Below are 13734 nucleotides of genomic sequence, written 5' to 3' on the forward strand. Positions count from 1 at the left end.
CTGCAAGGAAAATTAGAGTAATGCAGTCATTTAGTTTTCAAAGGTTTAGATCATCCATAAACTATGCAAGAACTATTTTGCAATTAAAAGCAACAACAAATGTGTCTTTCCTGCTTAGTCAGATGTTGTGGACTTGATTTCTTTCAATTCTAAACTAGTACTAGGTTTTGATATTGCAACCTGGGACCTCTCTTATGAGAACTCAGCCAAGAAAAGTGATGGACTGCCCTAAGAAGAGTTTTCATTTTAACATCATCTTCTCAAGAAGGTAATGGAGAGTGGAGATTTTCCTTTCCTCCACAATCTTTTTCCTCCTTATTGTTCACAACATTTTTTTAGAATTAGAGAACTAGGTGAAACAGTGAACACTCAAAACCTGAGTAGCCTTCTCTCTCTCACTTATATTAGTTTACCATTTTTTGAGAACTCTGTCAATTGGATTTGGATTGGCTTGTCTTATCTGCTTAGATCACAGTCTAACTGGCACAGATGTAGTGTTGTCTCTGGTCACAAGTCAAATTGTTTAATTCACTCAGACTTAAATATCAGAAGAGATTTGAAATAAATACCTCATGACCTAGAGCTAGCAAATTCAAGTGGAAATAGCTGTTTAACCATAAATCACTCAAATAATGAACAGTAAAATAATTAAAAGTAGAGGTTGACCAGAATTTTAAAACTCATTTTTACTGCAAAGGTATTGGAAGATTGTTGTCCTGACAGCAGTTACTCTAGAGAAGCTGACTGATTAGATGGTGGATTTCAGTTTTCCTGTTGCAATGGACTCTTTTTCCTCACTTGATATAATCCTTTGAGGCTTGGAGCATCATCTAGAATTATTTTGATCTCTAGAGGTCTTAAAATCTGCAATAATTTGCAAAGGTCACTTGATGAATTGGAGGATTAAGATTATTGTGAAGATGTACAGCACGTAAGATGAAACTATTCCAGTTCCAATGGGAATTGGACATGGACACTGGGCTGACTGTGGATTGTTTCCAGCCCTCAACTTTGGAAACAGCTTCTCCTAGTGGCCTCTCAGAGAGTGAATTGTTACCTTAAGCAAGGCTGCTTTGTTGAGACAGCCTTGGAAACACTAACTGAACATACCTGACTTTTTTCCTCTGGAATATTATTGATACTGGTGCTTTTTTGCATCTTTACATATTTTAAAGATTTCAGAAGTATTTTGAATGTGCTTTCCTCGTTAAAAACATAGACCATCACTTTGGTGTGTCATGAAAACAGTGTGAGGAGAGTAATGCACAGATTGATATTCTAACAGACACACAGGTATGAGCAGTAAGGCTGACCAAAAAGAATTTGCCATCTTGCCAGAACAAGATAAGAACTTATTATGGAAAACAAAATAAAAGAAAAGATATTTCAGCTAAGGTCCATAAGACATTTTTGTAATAAACTACATTTCAAGGACATAGAAAACACAAAACCAAACTTAAAAGGCATCCTTTCTTCTAGAAACAATTTGTTTTGGAAAACTTCTGTGCTTTCTAAGAGCACTTGTTTTTATACTAAGCAGGATGTACAATCAAATGAAAGAATAGTGAAAAGTTTCAAATTAGCAAGATGAAAGTTTTCTTGTTTAGTAGAAAATCAAATATTAAAAATTTTACAATTTGATGTAGAATTTTTGTTATCTGTTTACAGGACTTAATATTCAAGAACTGAAATATCCAAATTTTCCTTTTAAAGGCAACTGTGTTAAGGCTTTTGCAGAGTCCATGGTTTATGTTACATAAATACAAGAATGATGATTTCCAGATTATAAGCAGACAAAATAGAGGGAGTTTTTATCACAGAAAATGAAGACAGTGCATTACCACACATTCAAACACAGCTTTACCCAGCAGAAACTTGAAGACTGAGCATTTTGTTGTTTATATTAACTATTCTTCAAATATTCTGACACAAAACTGGCACAATAGAGCCTTCTGCTGTACGCAGTTCTCAGACTGCTCCGACATCTGCTTGTGGGTCATGCCCTTTTTTCACAACTGAATGAAAAAGACCAATTCTGAAGGTGACTAAAACAGATTAAGATAATAAACCAGCTTAATTTTAATAATCTTTTATGCAGGTATATTTTAGTTAGGATTCATTAGTGACCTTCTACTGAAAAGCAAAGCATGCATTAATATAATATCATTTTACCCAATGTAAAAGGGTATGTAAAGGCAGTAAGCAGTTGAAATTAATAACGAAATACTGTACAATGTTTAGGGATGGTAAGTGTATGTAACAGCATTCCTTCACTGCCTAAGATGGCAAGTATAACCTTAAACAGGCAGAACTTTTTTATGGTAATTCTTAGTAATGTGTGAATTATATTTAATTTTCTATTGAGATTCCTATTGAAATTTTCTCTGAGGCTTTTCAGCTGCAAATTTTTTTTTGAGTCATTGAAAAATGTGCCTCTGTTAATAATGTAGTGAGGACACATTTTGTTAAAACTTTATTGTAGCTAGAAACACTTTTCAACATAGGAGAGTAGCCCTTCTTTAAACAAAGGTGAAGACAACGGCTTCAGTTGCCACCTGCAACAAGGTGAAGTGTTTTGCTTCTAGCTTTGAATACAAGAGAACCCCATTGACAGCTTTATTCTGGATCCTTACATGAGTAATATATAGAAAACTGCGCCACTAATTGAATGACATATATTAAAAAGTAAGTATCAACTAAACCAGTTGCTCCAAACCTAACTATTTAGAGACATCTCCCATCAAAGGCTTGGGGCTGTGATGCTAATAGGCAAACCACTTAAAAAGGAGAATACAGATTAAATGAAAAGTTCACCTTCTCTGTGCTGCATATACCTTGGACATTATCAGCTTCCAAAAAAGAAGGATGAACTGGATGATGCAAGTTGTTTGACATTGGGGCTAGTGAAAAATTTCTATTCTCAGAATTGCTCAACAATTCAGAAAAAGGGAAGATCATATTCACTAGGAAGGAGAGGGATAGTTTTTATATGGAGAGAATACTGCTTCTCATTTAGCAGCACAAACTCACATAGCATATCAATCCTGAAAGGTCATTTTCTCATTCCACTGCTCTGGGCAAATAGTAACTGATAACAAGTGACTTCTGAATAAAAACATGGGTTTAAGTATGAGAAATCCACTCTCAACATTTTCATGATAGATGACTCATAAAAAATGAGACAAACTACAAAAACAATAGACTCTTGCTACATCTCTAAATGCTGTATCAAACACGAGAGACACTAGAAGACTGATGTTACACACTTCCCTAAAGATCCACACTCTAAGGGAACTCAGGCTCCTTCTTCCAGCTCTTGGACAGCCTTGGAACAGATCTAAGATTAAAGCAGAAGGGCCAATTGCCAATAAAACCCAGTTAAAGTAGACCTTGCACCTGCTGTAACTACAGCCCAGACAGAACATGTAGAATTGAGAGTAAGTAAGAAAGATAGCAGAAAGAGGAAGAATTTTCAAGTCCTTAAAGCCAAAATGTTCCACTAAATTCTGCTGGCAATATTTTTTTGGGAAAACCACCTAAGAAAAAGTCTATATGACATTCAAATATTTTATATATGGAATTGTGCATGTGAAAACATAACACTCCTGAGATGAACAGGACAAAACCTTTCATGTCAGATGGTAACCATGTGCAGATAAATGGTGAAACTATGGACTAACATTCTGGAATTTAATTTTAAGTCTAATTACATATTGTTTATGAAAGATACAAAATGAAAGAGAAACCATCAAGATATAAACAACCTTACTTGAAAGTTAAGTTAGTCAGAGAAGAAAATACATATTCAGAAGTTCCAGAAAAAAAAGATCAGAAGAAACAGGGCAATGTAATGATACTATTTTCTTTATTTTTATGAAGTTCCTTGTCCCAGATTTAAAAGGGATGATTTCTCTCAACATTCTTTTATGACTTGACACAAAGTGTAGAATTGCAAATAAACGTTTCTCACCTCAAAACACTGAACAATGAAAACAAATATATGAATGTATAGCACTTTCCAAAGTTTCCATAGTTTCACTTCTCTTGTGTGTCATTTTATTCTACTATTCTTCAAGCATAACCAAAGTAAGAAGCCTATCAGAGAGTCTATATTGCCAAATGATGGCAATGAGCTAAAGGTAGCTCTCAGAGAGGGCAAGGCTATTACAGAGATAGAAAATGATTTTTTTTGTACTGGTGTATTATTATGAAGTAAAATATTATAAAGAAGACTTCTATGCTGGAACCCTTCTTTGTTCATAGCAAAATAATTCTTAATTTTCAGCACAGTATGTTTTAAAAATGAAAGCAACTAAAAATCCCCTCATGTAAGAAATGAGAAAAACAGACAGCTCTAAGTTGCCAGGACCAGCTGGCAACCTGAATTACCTGTGGGTATGTGAAAGTTCTCATTGAGAGCTGCCATCCTTCTGGGGAATGGGAGATCAGAATCAAAATGGGAGGATAAAAATAAAAAAAACCTCCAAAGAGCTAAGGGGAATACAGGCCAGTAAGTATTACAAACATCCCAGAAAATCAGAAGGAACTATAATAGAAGGATATTTAAGGATAAGAGTAAGGAAATTTGGGTAGTTATCACCTATTTTCAAGTCTGTATGGCTTTGAAGCCATAAGACAAAGAAATCCTACCTTCTGTTCTTGAAGTTCTCTAAAAGGACTAAAACCAGGATCAGTGTGACCTGACTCATATGAAATATCTGATTTCCAAAGCTCTTTTGACTGAGTCCCTAATTAAAGGCTTTAAAGGCAATTAAACAGTGCCTGACTAAAAGTTTCTACATTTACATTTAAAATTAGAGAGGTGAGTACCTGCTGTGAAGGCGTGTTACCAGTAGAGTTCTTCTGCAGAGATCTGTGATGAGACTTGTGCTATTTTACAGTATTTATAAATGACCTGGTTAACAGCTGAGAACTGAGGTGATAGAAAATGTAATTTTAATGACAGTGGCATAGTGTGAAATTCCAGAAAGACCCATGAAATCAGGTAGAAATACAACAGAAAACAATGAGAAACATAGATAAATGTAAGGAAAGCACAGCTGTTATTCAGAATGGAGATCCTGGTTTTATGATGGATAATTCCATGGAATTCCCTGTTCAGTAGTAGTCAAATGAGCAAATCAGCACTGGAAACACCAGAAAAGGACAAGGAATTAGCCAAAAACTTCTGCCCAATGCAATCATTGCATTGTTCACTTCCAATTCTTGAATCTTAAATAGCAAAGAGACAGAATAGGATTTTTCCTTTTTCTCCTTTACCTCTCCAATAGCAGCAGAGCATAAAATGAGATGTGTAGGAGTCGAGTTCAAAGCAATAGTTCTTCAAGCAAGAGGGGCTGAGTTGTGGAACTTGCTGTCAGAGGTGTTGAGGGTGAAAAGGGCTTTCAGTGGTTCAGGGGTGCAGTGGACAAGTACCTGAAATAAAGACTCACTCCAGGTTACCAAACAGGGCATATTCTGAGCTGCAAAGAGCTGGGAGTCAGAAAGAGGAAGTATTGCACATGCTTGCTCTTCTTTTACTCCAAGCAGGTGAATTCTGAAGATAGATGACTGACTGGCTTAGAAGAACCCTGACTCAATATGACTATTCTATGGAAACACACATGTGCTGAAGCTTTTACAATAAAGACAAAAAACTCCCCAACTTATTCATCTTCAGTCATATACTGATTTTTGTAGCATTACTTTCACATTTCCTTCTCATATCTGAACTTCCATTTCATCAGATATCTTTCTGAATAAGGAAAGGTATAGCAAGGGAATATGCTTGAATTTTGAAATTTTCAATTCAGCCTGTAACTCAGCAGGTGGAAAGAAGTCACTTCACACTTCATGTGATACCCACCAGCATTCATTTCAGACAAGAGGAACTGAATAGAAGTCACAGCATGAAAAGGAGACAAGAGTGAACATGATGGGGAAGAAAACAATAGCTCCTACCTGGACTGTTTAGACTGAAATGTCATCATTCAGGAATGTCCTATAGTTCCCTGTTCTGCCCATTTAACTTTCACCAGCAATAAGTTTATGCATAAGTGCAGAGCAAAAAGTTTACTTGTGAAATAACTATATTGATGGGAACTATATGGAAAATTTCATATGAATGATCATGTAATACTTCAGAAGAAAAACATTGTGATGAGAAGTCAAAGGAGATAGAGCAGTAAATCCTCATAGCACCAGAAGTACAGACAATGAAAAATGATTTTATTTACAGAAGAAAATAGTTGACTCGAAACCAAGGATGTACATTTATTTAAACAGCACAGATATAGTTTTTGCTAAAATATTTTCCTTGTTGGTTTTTAGGAAGAGAATGTCTTAAGACTGTCATCTACAAAAGCAGAAACACCTTTTCTACATAAGCAGCTGGTTAGCCCAGCTATAATGGACTAAAGAAAAGGAAAGGAAAAGGATAAATAAGCTTTGAATTTCTCAGTCTAGGACTCAGCATATTGTTTTTGACCCTGAGTAAACATTTCTGTTCCTAAACCAACAACACTGGCATAAGACACACAAAGCACAGGTACACTTGATAAATCTAGCAGAAGTTGCTGTCTATATCTTCATCTCAGGAAAAAAAAGAAAGCTGAGGACTGATCCCTAGTCCTGAGATCAGGAGACAAGGTCTGCTGCATACAGCCTACGCTGGAGCTCAGTTCTGTGCCCCAAATATCCCTGAAGCTCTACGACAACAAAACTTCTACACGTTTATTCCAGATGTTTTGAAATAAACCCACAGTACTGTGTTAAAGTCTGCAAGATGACAGCCTGCAGCATGAAACATGCTTCAAGTCCTAGGGCACAGCAAAACAGCACAGGAGACACCTGAAGGTTCAAAAACGTGTTGAAAGAATTTTGAAAACATATGAAGGGTGAAAAGAGCCAAAACTGATTCAGATTGAGTTTCTCCTCACCAGAAATGACGGTGAGACACTTGTATCTGATCATCTGACTGATGGCATTAGATTGCCTGTTATTTTTAAATTCATACATAAAAGAAATGGACAATATGAACTACAGATACAGCTGCATTTCTACATGCTCCTCCACCACCTGACTTCAAGATCAATTTTGATGATCTTTCTCAGGCTAGGGGAGGGTCTAAGATCCCCCTGTGAAGCAAAGGTGACATACCAATTAAATACATCATGGCCAGAGTATAAAGCCCTTTGTTCTGTGGTCTTTCTGATTCCCAGCCTGACTTACAAAACAAAAATGTATAACGCCAGGGACCAGCCTAGAACTTTGGCCTGTCGTGCATTGTCTGTGAAATTCTCTTTTACCTTTCACTATTCCTTAGTGCTGCAGTAAATGAATGAGTGGGTATATTATGTGCCCGTATATCTGTGTCTGTCATTCTGAGTGAGTGTGTCTGCCTCTGTCCTTGACTTACTTTTTTTCTTTCTTCATGTTTCTTTTTTCTTCCTTTTTACAATATCTCAGTTCTAGTCAGACCCTCTCTGTTCAACACTTCTTTTATTCCTAAAACACTCATAATGCTATTCAGAGAATATCTGTACTGTAGGAATAGACAGAATACAGAGTGCTTACCACTGTGTAAATGATGTGCTCCCTGAGATATTTTCATGCACTGCGTGCACAGTTGTCCTTCACTCAAATTATGAAATAAAAAGAAATGTATCTACCTTTCTTTGAATTCTTGAAATAAGTTTGAGCAATTATCACATGTGTTTGTCTTCTTAGGTTGAAACCAATAATAAAAAGGCGAGAAACAACAAAGACTTAGGCTCAATAGAAAATACGAATGTGTCAGGTTCTTGAGGAACTGATGAAGAAGAATGCTTTTACAGAGAATAGGTTACCATATAAAAGCCAGAAATCTCCTAACTTACTGGTATGAATGTTAAGATTCTTGACAGCATTTCAAGCACATTCAAAACCATTTCAATTTTGGATATTATTATCACGTATTATATATTGTTAGTCTACCACTATGAAATCACTCAGGTCACAAATCCCCAGCTCCAGCTGAGGCTTTGTCTGAGCCTCAGTGAGGGAAACAATATCCTTCCTGAGGATTACCTCTTCTTCTCTGGCTCGAGGACAAGTAAAACAGCCTCTGTGGCTGACTGCTAGCAAAGCAACACAAGAATATAACTTGGGCAGAAAATCTCTCTTCCAATCCTGATCAAGATTCAGTTTGGGGATTTACTGAGAGAAATTTCTTTTTGGGACTGTGATGTTTTACCCCAGTGGCAGGATTGGATCAGTTGGGAGGATCTATTGGGTTTCTCCTTGCTATTTTTGAACTTGTTAAACATAGTCCATACAGCAGTCTACAGCTCCAGGGCATAAAATAGGAATAAATGCACATTCCCCTACAATTTGATTGACTGCCTGCCTCACTTCCCACTCATATACAAGGAAGATGGGGAGCAAGTTTATTGAATTGCCACTGTGACAGTGACAGACCAGAGCATGTGCTGTGATGTGAGGCTGAGGGAGCTGGGCTTGCTCAGCCTGGAGAATAGGAGGTGTTGAGGTGGATTGAATGGCAGCCCTCTGGGTGTACTGGGTGGTAGACAAGAGGCAATAGATGTAACTACACTGAAATTAGACAGGTTCAAATGGGGTAAAGCCCTGACTGGAAAAAGCCCTGAGCAACCTGGTCTGACCTTGTAACTGACCCTGCTTCATGCAGGAGGCTTGCCTAGAGATCTCCTGTCTTCCCTCCTGACCTGAGCTATCCCATGGTCTGATCTGCAATAGCTGTCTCCAACAGCAGAGCTTGTCCTCTCACAGTCTGGAATGACACAGACAAAGCAAGACAGGGATGAAGCAGTGCTTCTTTTAAAGAATGGGCAAAAATAGCAAAGTAACAACTTAATTTTTTTTCTAAGTCTTTCACTTGCAAGTGGAATGAAGATACCATCTCAAGACAATCACTGTGGCAAAAAGCTCCTGAAGCAGTCTACCTGTCTAGTGGAAAGGGTCCTAGCCCTTCCTGGCTGGGGGTTAGCACCTAATTCCCAATATATGTTATTTCTCTTTGTGATAGCACAGACAGAAGAACTCAGTATAGTATGACTAGTTGCCAAGCTACAGACTGCAGAATAAGAGTAAAAATTTCCCTTAAACCACAAAATTTTTCAAAATGTTTACTGAAAACACCATGTAGTACCACAAAATAAATGCAGAATTAAGAAGACTACCCTTTTACCAGGATGAGTTCCTTTTATCTTGAAAACACATTGCATTAAGACGCTACATGCTAAAAGGAGATTTTTTTAAACAGTAATCTGTATGGAACCTCCAGTACCCCTGAAGAAACTTTCATTAACTTATTTCTGCTGTGTGCAGTTCCTTAATTGGTGAATGCAAGCGCCTATAACACTTTTATTTAGAGCATGAATTTAAATCTATGGATTAAAAATATATCATTAAATTACCTGTTACCATGAACATGAGAAGCACAAAATGCAAAGCTGTAGTGGAGCAAGGTTGGATCAATGACAGACCCATTCTCTGAATATTCAATCAGCTCATCGAGGTAGCAGAGATGGCGGTGACAGCCCCTCACCCCGTAGCGAGCGCAGTATTCATCCAACACGAACACCTGGCCCGGGCTAAACCAGCCCTGAGAGGCAAAAAAACACACATTTGGAGATTTATGTTCCCACTCTGGGCTTTAAATCAGACAAAGAACAGAAACATAGATTTTTATGTCCATTATAAACTTTCTATATTAGAATGATTTCCATCTGACTAGTGCTGATGGCATGGGAAGCTAGATCCTACAACAGCCCCATTATTGAAAGGATTACATGTCAGGAAACTATCTGCAGTTATGAGTTACCACTACCATGAAACACACTGTTTACAAAATCATGCTATTACATCCAAAGTCTGGTACAGATTAATGATATATCAAAACCTAAAATAAACAAACACTTTAAAATGATTAATTTTTTTAGCAATGAATTGTAAGATACAAACTAGAATTGAGAAGTGCTGAGGGACATTAACATGGACATTAAAACTCAGTTTCTGGATGGTCAGTTCTCTGTGGCTGCAACTGTAATATTCTGACCACAATTCAACCCTTTACCCATGTAACATGCATGCACTTCTAACGACTTTAAAACAACTTTTACTGATAAAGAGAAGCTAGGTAGCTTGTTAAAAGCCATCTGAGTAAGATTTGACCTTAAATAATTATTAGATATTCTCAAGCTTAAGGAGAGTTTTCTGTCAGTATTGATGAGAACAGCTTAACCCTCACACAGACATGTGCAAAGTAAAGACTCCTCCATACAACAAAAACAGTTCTTGAGTGAGTCCAGAGTGTAAAAAATATAATTGAGTCTTGATGCAGAAATACGATAAGAAGTAGCACAGTGAGCTTCCAAAAAGCAGCAAGGAGAAAAAATAAACCTTGGAAAACTGCAACTACTGCACAGCTGTTCTATGTAAGCATTTTTCTTTGTTCTTGTTTTGATTGTGGTGATATTTCCCTCTCGTCATCTCTCATCATTCCATCTCACCAAATGGTTAAGATAGATTGAGAAATATCAAAACTCAAATATACAAATAACTTGGATAAGCAAAATGATTTTGGAGATTCATGAATTTATAACATCACTATAGCAGCTGAAGACCAATATTTCTCTAATGCTTGTGAATACTTCTGTAAGATCAGGTGTTTAGTATTTGCACAAAATATCAGCAAAAATACTATTGAACAATACTTAAAAATATATTCAAATCAGTTAAAAAAAAAATGTTTTAACTTTACTAAAAGACTTACTTGAGACAGGAATTTAGTCTGTGTGTGTCTCCCCCAAAGTCTTCTATTTAACATATTATGTGCAAAGAAGAAACAACTCAAAGGTATTTCTTTTTTTTTTTTTTTTTTTTTTAAATTGCTTCCAATTAATTTCTTTGAAGTCAGAACAGCTTTAGCTGTTTCTAGAGAACACTAAGGTTTAGAACACAGAACAGCATTCAGGATGTTAATCTAGTATTTGATCATGTTGCAATGCCTCATATAGCTTACACAGTTTTGATACAAAATATGGTATTATATTGAAAGAAGAAAGAAAAGGGATTTTAACTGTATTTTTACAATAATATGTATCCTAGCCCTAGATATAATTAACAGTGGTTATTGTGATTGATATTCTCTCAATATGTTGTCATTGTCACTGTTTTCTCCCTATGTTTTTATGGAAAACATAACAAAATGTTGATTATCATTGACTCGCAGCACAAAAGCAAACTATTAAAATTTCTGCTCATTCTCATAAGATATAATTGTGACAAGAATAAAAAAAAATTAAAGAGCTCATTAATTTAATTTCAGTCTCTCTTAAAAGATCTGTTTGTGTGGTCGTTTTTCATTTAAATGTGATTCCCTTGCCCTTTTTCAATCCCATATCATGCACAAGTCTCTCAAACACATAACAACTCTATCCTACAAAGTGTTGGTATTAGATAACCACTTTTTCTTTATTTTATAATTGAAAAAAACCCAAATCCCCCACCTCCTCAATACTTTCCCTATACCAAGAAGAATGTAGGATTGAAGAATTTGAGGTTATATAATAATTTAGAGAACTTTGCATAATATTAATTCCTATGCTTTTTAATTTTTTTTTGCATGTCATGCGTGTGGTTAAACTGCATTTGTTGAAATAAGGGATGAATTGTTTCTAAAAAATTATAGGAGAAAAGAAAAATTACACTTACATGTATCCTATTGTTACCTTGACATTCCAAATTTTTTTAAATAAAAAAAAAGGTAGTTAAATATGCAATTTAAAAAAATTATCACCCATTCCACTTATTAAAACCTGAATTTAAAAAAGAATGGTAAGACATACATCTGCTTTATGGTTGCTATAGCACTGTACATTTCACCTAACCTCTTCTAAAAGTTCCTGATTTCAAGGTTATATTAAGTGTCTTACTACATTATTATTATTATAAAAAAAAGAGTTTGACCCCAATGCACTGGTAGAAAGCTAACCATTTTCTCTTTGAGTGCCAATTACTTTGTACAGATGTACCTTCAGGCCTCTTTGATTCAGTGTGCAACCCACAGACAAAAAATGAGACCTTTAACTTTCCTACACATACTTATCTGGCAGCATTTTAAAAGGGAGGCAACTGTCATCAAATAATAATTTTTTCCTCTTTTTAACAACTGCAAACAAACCTAAAAATTCCAATTATTATCTTAGTATTACAAGACTAGTCAGAACAATGGAAAAAAAGAAGTAAAAATCCCCATTATCTTTTTTTGTTGCTGTTGGGACATTAAAGTGAAAAAAAAAAAATTATGTGCTGTGGGGCATTTTAGATCCTTAGTGAGAGATCACTATTTCAGGCAGGATATCAGGTGAAAAATGAAGCCTCAGGAATTTAGGAGGTCTGACCCACACAAACCTGTTTAAGAAGTGTGTATAATCTGATGAACTTCTACAAGATTGTTGCTGGTTTTCTTCTCTAATGAAAACAAAACCTGAAGCAGCCCCATCCTGAACTAGTTCACAAAGCACAGAACAGAAAATGATTGTATGAAAAGGAAACTGCAGCCAATATCTTACCTTTTATGATGGAAATGGTGGTATTCTTTGAATGTGGAAAACATTCAATTTTATACAGAGATCACATTCTATTTACTTTAAATAATTATACACCCCTTTGTTACTTGCACTACAGGGTCTGGCTCCCTTCTTTGGTGTTTTTCCTTCACATCAGAGTGGAATGAAGAATTACAAGGCAGATGAAAATGTCTGAGATGGGCCAATTACATTTGGACCTTAAAATACCTGTACAGGAGTCAGGAAATCATACCACAGGAGTTCTTGCCATCGTGAAAAGTCTCTGTTTTTATTCAAACCTCCCCAGAGGACATGATAAATTTCAGCTGATAAAACAGAAGACAGTTTGTGTCTCTTTGCTTTCTATTGAGTGGCACAGCAGAGGCTTGCAAGTATGTAATTTCCAAATTTAAAACCAATCGATTGGACCTTTTATTCCACCTACAACTGCAGTTGTTGAATGAACGAGGAAGAAAGAACTACTTTGTAACAACTATTTCTCACTTCTTTATATCTTCCAGCCAGTACTCACCAAACAAGAATAGGAGTCATTCAATCTGTGATCCAAGGTCTGTCTCTGAAGCAGTCTAAAGAGGGAAGCATGGTCAAATTTGCAGGGATTAGCAGAAATAAACTCATCCATGCCATGTTTCTGGCCACGGTCTGTATCTGTTACACAAAGGAGAAATGTGCAGAACAATACATGTGAGAGTGTGTTCAGACTTACAGACACCAGTGTTCACATGGCATACATGCCCCAGTGTCTAAGCTTTCCTGAAAGTATCTCAAAGAAATAACTCATTATTATAGAATCTTGGTCTTTTAATCTGAAAATATTAGCACTGAACTATTTTTCTGTTATACCAATTTATGGAGTGTAGCAGTGAAATAAATTGCTGCCCACTGACAAGTGAACCAAAATTTAGAAAGGCTGTCAGAAAACACAACACAGCACATTAAAAAAGTATCAAAGCATTGTTTTCTGGTAGGCTATGCAAATGTTTCAATTTAAGAACAATGTTATGAAGTAGAAAAGAAAAATATTCTGTAATTTCCTGGTTTAGTATGGCTCTCTTTCTAATTTTAGCAAAATAACCACAAAATACAGGGGAAAAAAAAGAAGAAGCTAAAAGAACCCCAAACA

The 13734-nt window shown here is 36.0% G+C and overlaps 1 protein-coding gene across 6 annotated transcripts in view; it reads right to left on the bottom strand.

Annotated features, from left to right (window-relative positions):
* Positions 1-13734, bottom strand: part of CADPS2 (calcium dependent secretion activator 2) — a 274255-nt gene that overhangs the window by 79784 nt on the left and 180737 nt on the right. For all 6 annotated transcript variants that reach the window (XM_056481832.1, XM_056481831.1, XM_056481828.1 and 3 more), the window contains exons 12-13: positions 13123-13259; positions 9435-9622 (exon numbers count right to left, since the gene is read on the bottom strand). In XM_056481832.1, the coding sequence (XP_056337807.1) occupies positions 9435-9622; positions 13123-13259 (325 nt within the window). The remainder of the gene's footprint in view (positions 1-9434; positions 9623-13122; positions 13260-13734) is intronic.

Source organism: Oenanthe melanoleuca, chromosome 1A (assembly GCF_029582105.1).
Source record: "Oenanthe melanoleuca isolate GR-GAL-2019-014 chromosome 1A, OMel1.0, whole genome shotgun sequence".
Lineage (NCBI taxonomy): Eukaryota > Metazoa > Chordata > Aves > Passeriformes > Muscicapidae > Oenanthe > Oenanthe melanoleuca.